This window comes from Bos javanicus, chromosome 5, assembly GCF_032452875.1.
Source record: "Bos javanicus breed banteng chromosome 5, ARS-OSU_banteng_1.0, whole genome shotgun sequence".
NCBI classification, from domain to species: domain Eukaryota; kingdom Metazoa; phylum Chordata; class Mammalia; order Artiodactyla; family Bovidae; genus Bos; species Bos javanicus.
In genome coordinates this window covers 29,523,771-29,541,491 of record NC_083872.1, presented here as the reverse complement: position 1 = coordinate 29,541,491, position 17,721 = coordinate 29,523,771, and the positions used below count along the sequence as shown (strand labels likewise).

The window sequence follows — 17,721 nt, the reverse complement described above, 5'->3', positions numbered from 1 at the left end:
GGTCTCATGATCTGGCCCCACTGGTCGTATAGCTCCATCCTCTACAAGCCACTCCCACCCAATTCTACACCTTGAACCACTTTTGCTGTTTGCCTCTGTGCCTTTCCACAAGTTGTACCCTCTGCCTGCAACATCCCTACCATCTCTTCACCTAAAATCTATAAGTTTTCTTTAAAAAAAAATCCCATAAGTCACTTTCTCTAAAAGAATTCTTTAACTCTGCAGTTTGAATTTTAAGATCCTTTAGCTCCTATAAGTCCATACCTCTTCCTCCCATCATCTCAACAGGTTCTCACGTGACACTGCTTTACTCATCCATCTCCCCAACTTGATTCTGAGCTTCTTGAGGACAGGGCATTTGTATTAACACATCTTTCTGTCTGCAGCACTCAATTAACCTTTGTTAAACAAACAGTTGATCCCAGCCATTTTCTTCCTCTGCTGCTCTCAGGAGAAAGTACAAAATCTGAGTTAGACTTTCATTGTTGCTAAGAAATCTCATAATTTGCCCTCAGTTGCCACAAAGGACAAACCTTCACCACACTCATTTCCACAATGTTCCTCTCAGCAGACAGCTTCACTCTTCATTTCACAGAAGGGGAAAAAAAAAGTCACTGAGTAAGATCAGAAATTTAAGAATCTGCAACTACTAAAGCCCACTGAGCTCTAGAGTTCGTGAGACAAAACTAGAGGGTCCATGGGTTACAATGAAGATCCCGTGTGCCGCAGCTAAGACCCAACAGAGCCAAAGAAACAAATGAATATTAAAAAAAAAAAAAAAAAAACAACCTATCAATTCTGTTTCTCTGAAGAATCTTGAGTAATGGACCAACTAAGGAAATGTTCCAGATTAAAGGAGTCTAAAAGACACTTGACAACCAAATGTAATGTGTATTGGAGTGGACTGGATCCTTGACAAGAAAAAAAATTTTTTTTTTTTGCTGTTAAGGATTATTGGGACCATTAGTGAAATGTGAATAAAATCTTGAGATTATCATATTATAGCACTGTTAATTTCCTATTTTTGCTCTTTGTACGATGGTTATGTAACAAAATGCCCCAAGTGCACACAAAGTACATAGGGGTACAGGCCTATCCATGTGCAACTTTCTTCAGGTGGCTCATAGGAAGGAAGAAACCATATCCAGAGGAAAATGATAAAGCAAACGCGACTAAATGTTAACAAAGGGGGATCTAAGTTATCAGATATACAGTTTTCTTGTAGTATTCTGGGAACTTTTCTGTAAATCTAAAATAATTAAAAACTTCAAACTTCTAAGGTAAAAGCGCAAACTCTACCTGGTCCTCTGTCCTCCACCTGAGGCGTTCGTGGCTGCAGTTGGGAGACCGGAGTCAGAATTTCTCTGAGGCCTCAAGGCTGCACCCTCACAGAAGCAGCGAAGACAGCGTCCACCACCACCTGCAGGGAAAGACAGTAGCTTCGCGCCGAGCAGGCGCAGCTCACTCACACCGTCTGTCTCCCAGCCCCGGGCCTTCGGATTGGCCGAGGGCGCAGTGATGTCACGTCCTTCCTGGCAGGGCAAGCGTGCAGCTCCCAGCTCCACGTGGAGCTCAGGTGCGAGGGCTTGGCGGTCAGATGAGGTCCCAACAGGCTCGCGGCTCCTCAGCCTCAGATCTCGGCCACCGTGGGCGGCCATCTGGCAAGCGCACTAAAAGACAACAAGAATCTTGGCCTCATAAAGCTAACCCTACTCCCACCTACAAACCCACTGTTGTAACCCTGCCCCCACTTTCCATTCAATTTCTGGACTAGGAGTTGGGTAACGGGGACTCAACCACAGAGGGAATTGGGAGCACCCTTTTGAAGGCAGAAGGAAAGGCCTTTTCTTGAAAAGCTTAATGTTTCCTTGAGTGTTATCTTCGAAAACCTAATGTTTGTGGTCCAGGTCCTGCTACTAATAAGTTTCCAGCTGGGGCTTATGAAACCTTGGCCAATACCAGCCGGCCACTCCCCCTTGCTGGGGCGAGGGTACTGGCTTTCCCATTATCAATTAGTTAGAAATTGCACCTGAACGTGTTCCGTCTTTGCAAAGCCTGTTCTGATCCACGGCTTCCTGCTAAGCGAACACCAGAAGACAGGCTGCAGGTGGTGGAGTACGCTAAAGGTATTGTGCTTCTGCCGTTTACCAGATTACATTTTCTGATGAAAGCTGGTTGATATCAAAGAATGAAGCCATCGTATTTCAGATTTGAGGGTTAAAAATAGAGGGTTGCACGGATAACAAACAGATAATTCCAGCTCATGTTGATTGTGATTATAGTTGCTCTTGCTAGCTTCCTCATTCATCCTATGCAGACAAGGAAGATTATTTCAATTGACTAGGTACACCTGGTACATGGTAGGTGCTTGGTAAAAATCTCAATGACTTTATAGTACCCTACACATTCTGCAGAACTGGAGTGGTCATTCTCCCAGCAACTGTAAATCTGGAGTAATTTTTGCCTATGTTGGCTTTGCCATCATTCTTTGAAACTGTATTTTGTAATAGAAACTCTGCTCTTACTCTTTGTGGAAGTTCTGAGATTCCCAATGATTACAAATGCCGAACAGTGAAAGGGGACTGAGTAACACTCCTATGATCTATGGTTTTACTCTGTATTCATGGAATCTGATTATTATTTACCACTCTGTATATTTCTTTTTCCTCCACCCCTAAACAAAATGAAAGGATTCCACAATGCAGAGGGTGAAAGAAAGATAACTTTATTTCAGCTGAGCAGACAGTCATGTCAAGCAAATGAAGAACACATAAGAGTATATTGGAAGAGGGAAACGGATTCTTTCTGATCATTCATAGCAACCACATTTATCCCCTAGTTATTAGAGAGAAAAATGTCTTCAGATAACCAGTGGTCAGCAGATGAAGACGAAGGCCAGTTATCCCGACTGATCAGAAAATCTAGAGACTCCCCATTTGTCCCTGTAGGTAAGTACAAGCCTTGACTGGATACTGTAAAACTGTAATAACACAATAATACCTCGACCAGTATCTTTGAGTATTGAAATATTTTATATAATTGAATACTTTCAGATAATTGAAGCTAAGCCCTGCTATGCATGTATGAGTTAAACTTTCAGCACGGTTCCTAGTATATGACAAATACTCAGTAAATGTTAGCTATTATTATTATGAAGCATCAGATTTTTATTCCATTTAATTCATTTTCATTCACAGTCTATTTAAAAGTACTCATTGCCAAGTACTTCCCTGGTGGTCCAGTGGTTAAGATTCTGCATGTCCAGTGCAGGGGGGATGGGTTCAATCCCTAATTGGGGAACTAAGATCCCACATGCCTCTTGGCACAGCCAATAAATAAATATAAAAAATAAAATTACAGTTTTATATAAAAATTTTTTTTTAAAACTTCCCAACCAGTCTAAATAGAATTGAGTGAATAGACTGTAACTTTCCTATAATGATTCAGAATCAGTAGCAGCCAAATCAGTTTATTAGACTGAGTCTGTTAGGAACTATTAAGATGTATACAGAGATTCTGTATACAGAGTTATGACTTTTTGACTTTGAGATGATGAGAAAGCAATGTGCATTCAAGTAGAAATCATCCTTTGAATGTTGGTCTTTTCCTGGGCTAACGATGTGTGATACAATACTCTTATGATGGTGCTGGCTAGCAGCAGCTCCCAGTCAGCCTCACCATCATGAAGGTAAACACCCAATACCTTTACAACCACTCTGTACCCAACATCCTGTTTTTCACTTTCAGTATGATATTCAATCAGTTACATGAGATATTCAACACTGTATTATAAAATAGGCTTTGCATTCAATGATTTTGCCTAACTACAGGCTAATGTAGGTACTCTGAGCACGTTTAAAGTAGGCTCGGCTTCAATAGGTGAGGTTGTATTAAATGAATTTTTGACTTACAGTATTTTCAACTTATGGGTTTATCAAGATGTAATCCCATCACGAGTTAAGGAAGATCTACATATCTCTTTAAGTTCTTGTGTCCAATGTTTATAGATTTTTCTCTTTCTTCCATTACTGTTGGGTACCATCAGAAACTTTTGCTTCTAATATTTTGTGTTGCCAGAAGCTAGATACCCAAGCTCAAAGAACTGTGAGTCAATTCAGAGTTAAGAAGCTCTGAATGAAAGTCTGGGCCTACCTATATAATTGAGAGCATGAACTTTGGTGTTCATTCTCTGAGGCTTGTTGTTGGCTTCCTGATGTGTTCCAGATGCTAAGATTGATGGTTAAATAAATGCTTGATGCAAGAAGTATCAATATTATTATAATTGTATCTGGAGTCTTGGCCTCTTTATCCTTTCCCAACACATTTAATGTGTTTACATTTTTATCAAATACTATATATATGTGGAATTAAAAAAAAAATCTAAGCACCAGTATTTTGTTTCAAAAGCTAAACTTTCTTTTCCTTCTCTTTTGGATACTTTAGCTGCCCTAAGCATTATTAGTGTATACTTCAGCCATCCCTCTCTCCTAGTGTTTAGTCTGGAAACTATTTTTAAAAAAAGTATTTAAATCATACATATATACAGGTAACTATACTCAATATAGTGTGATTAACTATAAATGGAAAAGAATATGAATAAGAATATATATATGTAAAACAGAATCACTTTGTTGTACAGCAGAAATTAACACAAGGTTGTAAATCAATTATACTTCAATAAAATTTAAATGTATATATATATATAAATCAGACAAACATAAGTTTGTGATTAATTCCACAAAAGCTTCTAGATAGGTATAAGTCATATGTTTCCATTAAATGTCACTACAAATCTAGCAACTTTATGTGTCATTATTCATGTATCAAAAATAATCAAAATTTTACTTTAAAGTAGTATTCTGTGTTTAAAAGTTTCACTTAATTTGATTAAGGCTTGTAATAGCACAAGAAAGGGAGGCAAATAATTTTATAGTGATTATTTTATCATCTTTAGCATTTTTAACTAGAAAAAAAATTCAAGAACTCAGTGTCACTTGAACAGATCACTATAATGAACAGATTAATCACTGTGTCTGTTGTAAATTAAATTGTTTTTCCAGAGACATTTAGGGTGATTAAAGTAGAAAGATGAAAGTGTTTCCAGCTAAACTCAATTATATACAAACTACAGAGATTCTGTATGGAAAACAGTAAAGGGTCTGACTTTAATCTCTAAAAGAAGCAAAACAAATTTCAGTAAGAACAGAGTCTTGATAAGGGAAGAGAGCCAAGTTTTTGCTAGAAAACTAAATGATAAAATTTGTGTTATATATTATTAGTTTGTTTTACTCGTTTTATTAAGAATATCTACTAAGTATTTTCTTCCGCAGGATGGAGTATTCTATGCAGATAATTTATAGAACGTTTTAATTTCTTATCTTGACTTCTGTCGTTATAATTGATTTATATTGTTTAAAATCTTATGCTCACTGCTAAGGTCTAAATAATGACACTTCAAAACATTACATGTTATTTAAACTCTGTGTCAATAGATTATTTATTTTTGCTTCTTTTACTTAATATTTCATAGTAGTATATTATACTATAATGTAAGTATAATTATATTTACAATTTTTTTTACAGCTCTGATAGTTTTTCCTCTGTTTGGGCCATTTGGGTTGTTTTGTTTTTCCTCATTCATAGTGTAGCCATAAACATCTGTGTCAACTTCTTGACTTTTCTTTTGCTTACTTCCTTGGAGTATTTTCCCCAAAGTAGAATTTTCAGGGCATGAAGCATGTTCAGTTTTTTTTTAATTTTATTTTTAATTGGAGGGTAATTACTTTACAATATTGTGATGGTTTCTGTCATATATCAACATGAATCAGTCATAGGTACACATATGTCCCTTCCCTCTTAAACTTCTCATATGTTAGTTTAATATCAATTATTATATCTTTTCAGATTTCTTTCCAGAATGATTTGGCTAAATCTTTACAGAGCTTTCAGCATTGTACCTGTTTCTCAGTGTACCTGCCATCACTGTTTTACTGTAATTTGTTTTTTGCTGTTTTTGTTTGTCATTTTTATTTCAATTTCACTTATTGCTAATTAGCATACAAAATTTTCATATAAATGTGATTATTTACTCTGATTCTTAGAATAAATACATCCTCACCCACCCATAGAGACAAACACACGCCAACATAGTTAGTCAAAACTTGCTATTCTAGTTAAGCACCAATTGCATTTCCATATACTAACATCAAACACATGGAAGCCAAAATTAAAGCCATGAGACCATTTACAGTCACTCTAAAGAAAATGAAATGATTAGGGTTTTCCTGGTGGCTCAGACAGTAAAGAATCTGCTTGTAGTGCAGGAGACGTGGGTTCAATCCCTGAGTCAGGAAGATTCCCTAGAGAAGAGAATAGCTACCCACTTCAGTACTCTTGCCTGGAAAATTCCATTGACAGGGGACAGGGGAGCCTGGCAGGCTACAGTCCATGGTGTTGCAAAGAGTCAGACACGACTGAGCAACTAACACTTTCACTTTCAAGCTTCAGAAAACATGTATAAAATCTGTATGGTGAAAAATACAAAATGCTAATGAAAGAAATCAAAGAAGACCTAAATGAATATAGAGACTGTTGTGTTCGTGGATTGTATGACTCAATAAAGATGTCAGTTTTCCCCAAACTCATCTATGGGTTTAGTGTAATTCCTATCAAAATACCAGCAATGGGGTTTTTTTGTAGATGTAAACAAACTTATTCTAAAATTCATATAAAGGCAAAAGTTCTAGAATGACTAAAACAACCTCTTTTTAAATTTATTTATTTTTTATTGAAGGATAATTGCTTTGCTGTATGGCTCAGGAAATTCAAACAGGGGCTCTGTATTAACCTAGAGGGCTGGGATGGGGAGGGAGATGGGAGGGAGCTTCAAGAGGGGATACATGTATACCTACGGCTGATTCATGTTGAGATTTGACATAAAGCAACCTTTTTGAGAAAAAGCGGGAGGAATCATCCTTACCTGAAGTTAAGGGTTACTATAGAGATATAGTAGTCAAGACAATGTGGTATTGATGAAAGTAGGTGCATAAATCAGTAGAAGAGAGAGCCCCCAAATAGAGCCACACTTTTACCATGCAGAAGTTTCCTTTATTCTGTCATCAAAATACAGCATTTTTGTCCTCACTTTAAGTCTACCTTACCCCTTTTTTAGATGTCATAAATATTCTGTTCTATTTTCTTCTATATTTTCTTAATAAATTTGTTTTGTTTTCATACTTAACTCTAACCCATCCAGAGTTTTTTGGAGGGTCTGGTGTGAGATGTAAATTCAAGCTAATTCAGATAGTCATCCCCTTATTTGTTATATGGTTATTTTGATTTGTCATGGATTAACTTCTCACACTGTTTCAAATCACTTACTAGAATTTTCCCTATTCAGTTGATTGCTATTCAGGTTTCTGTTTTAGAGTCAACTGCATACAATCTTGGTTGTCACAGCTGTATATTCAGTTCTTGACATGTGTAAGGAATACAAAAATATTTGTATGGGCTTCTGGAATTTTTTAGAATCACAGTTCTTCCCAGATTCACAGGCTTCTCATGCAAATATTCACACCTTTTTACCTCTTATTAAAAATCAACAGGTCATTTTCACTTAAGATATTAAAGTTTCTTTCACTTCACTAGATTTACTCCTTATTTAATATTAATAAAAAGTAGAGAGGAATAAAGCCAAACATCCAAAAGCTATGAATGCTGAGATTTTGGTTGGTTCACTCACTGGTTAAACAGCTTGCCCCAAATAAAAGTCTTACTGCTTACAAATTTGAAACCATGCCTCAGGAAAACTACTAGACAAGTTTCTATACTATATAATTTGATTTTTTCTGAAAGAGTCAAAACTGCAGATACTGAATCCATTAATGAAGTATTTTTTTGGTGTTTTGCTTGCTTATCTTCCACATACTGATCCCATGGGCAGCCCTTTATTCAAATCTCTAAGTTCTTGGGAAATTTTAGCCTGCTATTTATATAATCTCTACTTTTTTAATTTACAGGGATAGCAGGCTTTGTGACTGTGGTGTCCTATGGTCTTTACAAGTTAAAATACAGAAGAGATCAGAAAATGTCCATTCATCTTATTCACATGAGAGTTGCTGCCCAAGGATTTGTTGTAGGAGCTGTGACTCTAGGTAACCTACTTAATTTGTATATGATTTAACCATCTTTGAGAGTATTTTCATTATTCATTCATTCAGATTAGAGAGTATTTTTATTTATTCATTCATTTATATTCATTCATGAATATTGGATCAAGATGATTAATGGAGGAGGATTGGAAAGAAAGGCAGCGATCTTCACTTGGTTGAGGTTGCTGCCCAGTTATAGGCTTAATGTCGTGGTATTTTAAGCACTGAAAAAACCTCAGTAGGCAAAGGTACAAAATTCCAGTTATAAAATGCATAAGTCATGGGGATATAATGTATAGCATGGTGACTATAGTTAATAATGCTGTATTGCATATTTGAAGGTTGCCTAGAGAGTAGATCTTGAAAGTTCTCATCAAAAGGAAAAATTCTGTAACTATATCTGGTGATAAATGTTAACTAGGCTTATTGTGATGATCATTTCACAATACATACAAATACAGAATCATTATGTTGTATACCATAATGTTGTATGTGAAATATACTTCAATTTTTAAAAGGAAAAACCCGGTAAATAACTAAGTTATAGTTTGTATTATCCTCTGTGATAAAAGGACCAGTGAATAGTTTATACCCTATGTAACTCAGCTATTCAGCTTGAGCAATAGGCAATTTTTTTTTATTAGTCTGTAAATTAAGTGACATTTACACAGTAAAATCCAAAGAATGGTGTAAAATTATCTGGTTTATTCAGGCTATATCAACAGCTAAATCAGATAGTTCAGATAGACAAAGAATTTACTTTGGGACCTAAATTATCTAGGTTTTTTTGTCTACATTAATAAGAACAAGTCACAATGTTCTTAGCTCCCCTTCATACTGTGCAAAGTAGATTCTGCCTGAGTAGATCTAGGATTATGAGATGATGAGTGTGGGACTTGCCTAGAGGGAGTTATATGGTAATTATCTTCTTACTGTGAGTTGTGATATGTGATACTTGAACAAAATACAACAGGAAACGTTACTACAGAGTAATGTGTTCTCATTTTCATCATTCAGCAAACACTGAGCACGTGCTATGTGCAAGGCACTGTGCTGGTCTAGGGATATAAAAAGTAACTCCCTACCCTCCAACAGTTTAGTCTCCTTAGGGAGAGAGACCAAGAGCTGCTGCTGCTGCTAAGTCGCTTCAGTCGTGTGCGACTCTGTGCGTCCCCATAGACAGCAGCCCACCAGGCTCCCCCATCCCTGGGATTCTCAAGGCAAGAACACTGGAGTGGGTTGTCATTTCCTTCTCCAATACATGAAAATGAAGAGTGAAAGTGAAGTCCCTCAGTCGTGTCTGACTCTTAGCGACCCCATGGACTGCAGCCTACCAGGCTCCTCCGTCCATGGGATTTTCCAGGCAAGAGTACTGGAGTGGGGTGCCATTGCCTTCTCTGAGACCAAGAGCAGGAAAAGACAGTATAAAGTCAAATGTATGACAGCAAAATAACACAGGTTGCCATGGAAGCACAAGCACAAAGGAGGGGCATCTAGAGCTGAGAATCCAGGGGAGGCCTCTCTAAGGATGCAAACCATGTGGTGAGCCAAGAATATAGAGGAAATAACTAAGCAGAGAAGGAAGTTGGGGCTCTAGGCAGAGGAAAAAGTCACAAAAGCATGGCATGTTAGTGGAACTCTACATAGCTTGGTATGGTAGGAGATAAATCTGTGTTTGTTGAGACTGTAGAACTACTAGTAGTAACATAAAGTAAGAGAATTGTTATAGGTATTTGGATTTATGTAATCACAAGGCTCTTGCTTATGTATCAGGAACTGGGACCTGAAGTGGTCAGAGCAAGCAGTTATTAAGAAATGGTAGATGAAAAATGAGAAAAGCAAGGAAAATCGAGAACCTACAAGGATGACCTAGAACACACAGGATATTCTGGAATCCTTGTGGAGTTCTCACCATTTCTAAGCCTTCAAAGTAGATGCTGGGAGTGACATAGAAAAAGCTGATGCCCCTCATCCTGGAACTAAACACAGACCTGGCCAAGGAGTCAGAGAAAGTGAAAGAGGAAAGTCAGCGGGAGCCATGGTAGTGCACTCCTGATTGCTGCCCCATGCCAACGAAGTGGTCCAGCGGATAAGCAAAAACAGGCTGCAGCAGTGCCTTGTCGGGTTAAGAGACCTTGGCTGTTGCTTTACCTCGGCCTTCTAGGCTCATGCTAAATATCTCCTGTGCAGTTTTTCAGGGAATGAAAGTGTCAACTTAAAAAAATGCACAATGTGACAGTTGCGAGTTGAGGTTTATTTGGGGCAAAATGAAGATTTCAGCCTGGGAGGCAGCACCTCAGATAGCTCTGAGAAATTACTCCAAAGAGGCAGGGGTCGGGTGGAGTAGGGGTAACATCATTCTGTATGTGATTTTGGTGAAGGGGGAATACATGGAGTCAAACACATATCTTCCAGAAGGTTTCTGCTAGTCTTGTGAAGCTTTCTGGTGGTCACAAAGAATAGTCATCACTATGAAGGATTTTAGTGCTTTTCTAGATAGGAGATATAAGAATTGGGCTCATTAAGTCAGCTCCTGAAAATATCTAACTATCTGAAGACCTGCCTTCCCAGTTTTTCCCTGAGCACAGAGTGCCTCATTTCTGCTTTCTACCCTAAACTCCTTTCGGGGGGTGTTGAAAATCAAGAGCTGCAGCAGCAGCGCACGATTTAATACTTATCAAGGTAGATGGCAAGTTCCAATTTGTAGTTGACAAAAGGAAAGGAATTTTGGAAAACCTAGTTACATTTTAGCTAAGTTGACACAACACAAATCCATCACCTTCTACTACTTGTCCACCTGGTATCCATATATACATCTCTTAATACACTTACCTTCAAATAAAAACAAATGGCAAAATCAAACATGCCTTGTATAACCGAAAACATGCTCTCTCCCCAAGTTTCCCTTTGGGTGATGTTGATTCATTTTTGAGCTGAGTCATGTTCCCTTTTGATATCCTGTGACTTAAATACTGAGATATAAGTTTAACTACTATTAACACTTTTTATATTAGATGGTAGGTAAATGAAAGTGGCAAACAGTAAAAACAAAAACAAAAACAAAAACTGGTGAATATACACAAGTGTATTCATATAAAAACAAGGAATAAATATTCCTAACCATCACAGTCTTTGTTTTTGCAACTGGTCAGGTAAGCATGGCTCATATTATAACCATGTTTTTCCACTAGGCATTTTCCCATCCTTTGCCTTCCAAAAACACCTTGGCTATTCATAGTTATTTGACTGGGCTGTTAACCCAAACCTTCATTCTTAAATGATGTGGGTCATTAATCATCCTTCCTGTATTGGGTGTAATTTTCCACCTTCTTTAATCACAGGACATGGGAGTACTAAGAAATGCCCCAGAAGGTATACATTCCAGACACCCTTTTCCCTAGCCTAATAATATAGCAGCAATTTCCCCTTGATAGATCAGATCAGTGTAATGGACTGATATGCTATCCTGTGGAATAGAGATGATCAAGGTCCTACAGACTAGATTGTGGCATAGGGCTGAAAAGTTCACACAGTCCTGAGACTGAACACTGAAAGTATACCACTGGCCCTGCCAGATGAAAGCAAACTGCTTCTGACAGTCTTTTTATACTAAAAGGTGTACAGAAAAAAGCAATCCATCAGATTAACAGCTGCAAATCAGGTAGCAAAAATTATGTTGGTTTGCTATAGCACTGAAACCACACCTGTATGATAGCTGCAATTAGACTGATCACCTGATTAAGTTTTTATAAATCCATTATCATTCTCTAAGATCTCTCTGCCTTCTGGCAAAAGAGGCAAAATGAATAGAGATGTGGTAGAAATCGCCAACCTGGCATCTTTAAAGGTGTTGCTGATGACACTAAGCTGTACAGTCCCCCTGGGAATGCAGTATTACTTTGATAATAGATGCATATAGAATGGTTTACACTTAGCTTTCCCTACCATAAGAGCCCTTACTCCACAGGTCAGAAGAACCACTGCTCTACCATGGAAGCGTACTAAGGAAGTTCTGGTATTTCAGCTTCATTTAGTGGAGACTACTTTTTGGTCCAAGTTTCAATCTTTCTCAGACAGATGTAGAGGACTGTTTCTCCTGGCAAAGGAGTGTCAGTAAGATATCGGGGCTCAAGGACCCACTTTCACTGAAATCTGACCATATGTCCCCATTTCAATTTTCAGAATCCCATTCCTTCCAAAGCAATGCCCTGAACTTTAATATAAGAGGTGTTGTGAGGTTGGGAATTCATTTTGTGTTGTGATTAATCACTCACAAGATGAGACTCTGTGGATATTTTTCAAAAGTAGCAATCTCATGGCCATAGGAATTGAGTTTCTTTTTGGAAAGTCATAAAGCTTTCAGATCCCTCATGCAAACCTGAGCTAGGAATTAAAAGCTATGAGCCCAGGGACTTCCCTGGAGGTCCAGTGGCTAAGGCTCCAAGCTCCCAATGCAGGGACTTGGGTTTGATCCCACATGCTGCAACTTTGTGAGACCTTGTGTATCTAAATAAAAAAATAAATTGCATCTTTAAAAAAAAAAAAGCCATGAGCCCATTGTATAGTTTTCCCAAGTTTTCCAGTACACTTAGAAGTAACCAGCTATATTATACTTCATATTCCCACTAAATGTTCTACGGCAGTATATACTTGATCACCTAAGGCCTTGCTTTCTACAGGCACCTGGTTAAGGGTATCTGCAAGGTGATAATTTTTTAAATGTTTTGCTAATGTATGCCATGGACTGCCAGCATACTCTTAGCCACTGAAAGTGGGGAGAAAGGCCATTAATACCTTTAAATCTAATCAGATTAGAGAACCAACTCCAAATAACCCAGAACTAATTCACAGAACCAATCCTCTGGGTTATGTTATGTTATGTTAGGGTTATGTTCCTCTGGGAGCTTCTAATACCAAATTCTGTATCATTCTGTTCAATCCGATAAGCAAACCTACTAGCTATTTTTGTTGTTAGTCACTAAGTCATGTCCAGCTCTTTCATAACCTCATGGACTATAGCCAGGCTCCTCTGTCCATGGGATTTCCCAGGCAAGAATACTGGAGTGGGTTGCCATTTCCTTCGAAAACTACTAGTAGTGATACAGAAAAAGGGATTTATTATAGAGATATGACCTTAAGCAATTTGGGGAGCTGGTCAAACAGTCCATGTTAGGCTGTTGGTTATATTTCTAATCCTGGCACCTGAATAACGCAGCAGTTGGGAAGGAAAAAGAAACTAGACTCTGCAAGGATGAAGTGGAACCCACAAAGACAGGTGGAAACTTGAGTCAGAATCTTGTCGACTCTGACCTAGATGGCATGCCTGTTCAGAAAAGCTGGCACCTTCTATTATCCACATCTGGCCCAGGAGCCAGAAAAGCTAATAGAGGAGATTCACAAGGAGCTGAAAGGCCTGTGGGCTTGACTGCTGCCCAACAGTAGCAGAGACAGCCAGCAGATAAACAACACACACAAACTATAATAGCACCTGGTCCTCTATACTAAGCCTAACAAGTGCAAAAAGTATTTGGCAGGTGCTGCTTCACTTTTCACCTTCAGATCTCAAGTCAAATGTCTCTCATGGCCAAGCTAACTCAGAACTATGCAGAAAAGGAGGCTTCCCTAGTAGCTCAGTTGGTAAAGAATCTGCCTGCAGTGCAAGAGACACGAGTTTGATCCCTGGGTCAGGTAAGATCCCTGGAGAAGGAAATGGCAAACTACTAGAGTATTCTTGGACAGAGGATTCTGACGGGCTACAGTCCATGGGATCGCGAGAGTCGGACACGACTTAGCAACTAAACTACCACCACCACCATGCAGAGAAGGGAATCCTGGAAAACATAGTGACAGCTGAGCTAAATTGATATAAAACAGATCCCCCTGTAGATTTTCATGGTTGCTAGTTGAGGAGTAACAAGATGAAGTAAACCAGCGAAGGGTTTAAACAGGGGAGGGTTTAAACATAGTCAGGATAACAGTTTAGAAAGATGCCTGTGGGGGGACTTCCCTGGTAGTCCAGTGATTAAGACTCCCCACTCCCAATTCAGGGGGCATGGGTTCTATCCCTGGTGGAAGAATTAAGATCCTGCATGCCTTACTGAGCTTCCCGGGTGGTGCTAGTGGTAAAGAACCTGCCTGCCAATGCAGGAGATACGTGTTTGATCCCTGGTTCAGGAAGATCCCCTGGAGGAGGGCATGGCAACCCATGCCAGTATTCTTGCTTGGAGAATCCCATGGACAGAGGAGCCCAGTGTGCTACAGTCCATAAGGTCATAAAGAGTCAGACACAACCGAGATGATTTTGCACCCAAGCACACATGCCACACTGCGCAGCCAAAGCCAAAAACAAAACAAAACAAAGAAGATTTATCAGTATATTGACTGACTATAGTACATTTATTTTGTTTATAAGTGCACATTTTGAGGGGCATGCTCAACATATTTGCTTATATACAAGTTTTGGAGACCATCTACATATGGGATGTAGAAATGTCACATTTAATATAGTCTATATGTGGGTCTCACTCTCAGAAGAGAGATCTACTTGCTTACAAGTGAAACAACAGGTGTGAATGAGGTGAGAAAAGCATTGGGATCAGAACTCCAGGAAACACCTACATTTAAGAGGTAGCGTGCATGTGTCCAACTCTTTGTGACCCCACGGACTGTATAGCCCAGCAGGCTTCTCTGTCCATGGGATTTTCCAGGCGAGAATACTGGGTTGGTTCAAGTGTGTTGCTGTTTCCTACTCTGGGGATCTTCCCAACTCAGGGATCGAAGTTGAGTTTTGTTTTGTTTTTTCCTGGAGCCACTTGTATGATCTAAACCCAAAATTAATAAGATAGAGGGTGTTTGTTTTTAATTGTAGGTTAGTTTTAGAAAAAATACAAGTGAAGAAATGCAGTGTTTGTTTCCCGTGAATACTCTATTGATATACGTATTTTGTTTCTAGGTGTTCTCTACTCTATGTACAAGGATTACATTAGACCTCGATTCTTCAATAGGTACAAAAAATGAAGTTACACACAAGAAAAATAAGAAGCCTTCTGAAAAGTACCTACGAAGAATGAGTTTTCAATATGTGGCCAATTATACTGCAGAAGTTTCAGCCAGCATTCTCATAGCCTTCAATTGTTTAAGATGTTGACTTCCAAATCAACAATCATAAATAGTCAACTAAAAAATGTATTTGTTGATGTCTTTTAGAACCTAGGACATGATTTTCTGACTTTTAAATTTCTTATTTTTTAGTTAGTGGCAGAAAATAATCTATATTATGCCAAATCAATCTGAAAATTAGAAGTTATATAATGGCTATAGAAAAAATTTCTTCATATTAAATGTGATGCTGTATTCATCGCTTAATTCTCTCCAGACAGGGCAGGGTAATTAAGGCTTTCACAAAGTCCTTTTTAGAATCGGCAAAAATTACATCAGAGGCAAATGAATGGCCACGTTGTTATTTAAATTTGGTTCTGCCCTGAGGGCCCCTGTGGGGCAGCAGGGCTGTGCACTGCAAGGGGGTGCCAGTGAAATTAAAAAAAACAAAAATTGGTTTACCACTCTACACCTCACTCTCATACAGAAACTTGACTTATTTACCACAAACATAAATGTCTAACATTAAATACTTGTGTATTCATCTTTATACTTTTTGAAAGTATTTCTAAGAATACAAAGGTAAATTGCTACAACAATCCCTTTTCCCTCAAATGGCAGTATTGTGGGAGTGGAAAGATTTAGTCCTTTTGGGCTACTGCTAATCTGGCATGACACTGCAGAAAACACAAGAAACAAAGAAGATAATAAATGTGAAGTATACCTGAGGCCCCAAGCTCCTCTGTAAGCCCGAGGGTTGTAAAAACTAGTTCCATCTTGTTGAAGTCCTAACTGCTATGCCTCAGATTTATTCTGACTCCAGGCATGGGAAAGAAAACCAAAGTGGGGAAAAGAAAGTACCCACTGAGATAAAAACAAGAATGCAAGGTAAAAAAACAAAAAATACACTAAAATGCATGTAATATGATCTGTGGTGATGATTTCCTCTTCCTTGATATTTTCTGTAGTAGAGAAATACTCTGACTGGAAGGTGAAGTCTAGCGTTTGGGGAAGGGAAAAATGCAGGAATGTTTGAACGTCTATCTGCAGTCTAGACACTAACTCACTGTTCTATGTATTATATGCACTCTTCTCTACTGGCTCAGGGTAATTATTTTTAAAGTTGCCATCTGCACCTACTATGAGGCTCTTCAGATGCCACCAACAAACAGACGTGTTTCAGTCAACACTTTAGAAAACATGATGTGGCCAAAGTACTGGAGTTTCAGCTTTAGCATCATTCCTTCCAAAGAAATCCTAGGGCTGATCTCCTTTAGAATGGACTGGTTGGATCTCCTTGCAGTCCAGGGACTCTCAAGAGTCTTTTCCAACACCACAGTTCAAAAGCATCAATTCTTCGGTGCTCAGCTTTCTTCACAGTCCAACTCTCACATCCATAAGTGACCACTGGAAAAACCCTACCCTTGACTAGACAGACCTTTGTTGGCAAAGTAATATTTCTGCTTTTGAATATGCTATCTAGGTTGGTCATAACTTTCCTTCCAAGGAGTAAGCGTCTTTTAATTTCATGGCTGCAGTCACCATCTGCAGTGATTTTGGAGCCCAAAAAAATAAAGTCTGACACTGTTTTCACTATTTCCCCATCTAATTCCCATGAAGTGATGGGACCAGATGCCATGATCTTCGCTTTCTGAATGTTGAGTTTTAAGCCAACTTTTCCACTCTCCTCTTTCACCTTCATCAAGAGGCTTTTTAGTTCCTCTTCACTTTCTGCCATAAGGGTGGTGTCATCTGCATATCTGAGGTTATTGATATTTCTCCCAGCAATATTGATTCCAGCTTGTGCTTCTTCCAGCCCAGCATTTCTCATGATGTACTCTGCATATAAGTTAAATAAGCAGGGTGACAATATACAGCCTTGATGTACTCCTTTTCCTATTTGGAACCAGTCTGTTGTTCCATGTCCAGTTCTAACTGTTGCTTCCTGACCTGCATACAAATTTCTCAAGAGGCAGATCAGGTGGTCTGGTATTCCCATCTCTTTCAGAATTTTCCACAGTTTATTGTGATCCACACAGTCAAAGGCTTTGGCACAGTCAATAAAGCAGAAATAGATGTTTTTCTGGAACTCTCTTGCTTTTTCCATGATCCAGTGGATGTTGGCAATTTGATCTCTGGTTCCTCTGCCTTTTCTAAAACCAGCTTGAACATCTGCAAGTTCATGGTTCACGTATTGCTGAAGCCTGGCTTGGAGAATTTTGAGCATTACTTTACTAGCGTGTGAGATGAGTGCAATTGTGAGGTAGTTTGAGCATTCTTTGGCATTGCCTTTCTTTGGGACTGGAATGAAAACTGCCCTTTTCCAGTCCTGTGGCCACTGCTGAGTTTTCCAAATTTGCTGGCATACTGAGTGCAGCACTTTCACAGCATCATCTTTCAGGATTTGAAATAGCTCAACTGGAATTCCATCACCTCCACTAGCTTTGTTCATAGTGATGCTTTCTAAGGCCCA

At 38.7% G+C, this 17,721-nt stretch overlaps 1 protein-coding gene across 1 annotated transcript; it reads left to right on the top strand.

Annotated features, from left to right (window-relative positions):
* Positions 1 to 2,847: 2,847 nt before the first annotated feature.
* Positions 2,848 to 16,087, top strand: HIGD1C (HIG1 hypoxia inducible domain family member 1C). The gene is made up of 3 exons (XM_061416122.1): positions 2,848 to 2,948; positions 8,019 to 8,153; positions 15,103 to 16,087. The coding sequence occupies exons 1-3, from the start codon at positions 2,855 to 2,857 to the stop codon at positions 15,165 to 15,167; spliced, it is 294 nt and encodes a 97-aa protein (XP_061272106.1). The 5' UTR covers positions 2,848 to 2,854; the 3' UTR covers positions 15,168 to 16,087.
* The last annotated feature ends 1,634 nt before the right edge of the window (positions 16,088 to 17,721 follow it).

What these genes read in the sequence shown, in the direction of transcription:
- HIGD1C (XM_061416122.1), top strand. Translation starts at nt 2,855, where the DNA reads ATGTCTTCAGATAACCAGTGGTCAGCAGATGAAGACGAAGGCCAGTTA. An exon ending in CTCCCCATTTGTCCCTGTAG is followed by an intron (nt 2,949 to 8,018) that starts GTAAGTACAAGC and finishes TTTAATTTACAG; the next exon opens with GGATAGCAGGCTTTGTGACT. An exon ending in TGTAGGAGCTGTGACTCTAG is followed by an intron (nt 8,154 to 15,102) that starts GTAACCTACTTA and finishes TTTTGTTTCTAG; the next exon opens with GTGTTCTCTACTCTATGTAC.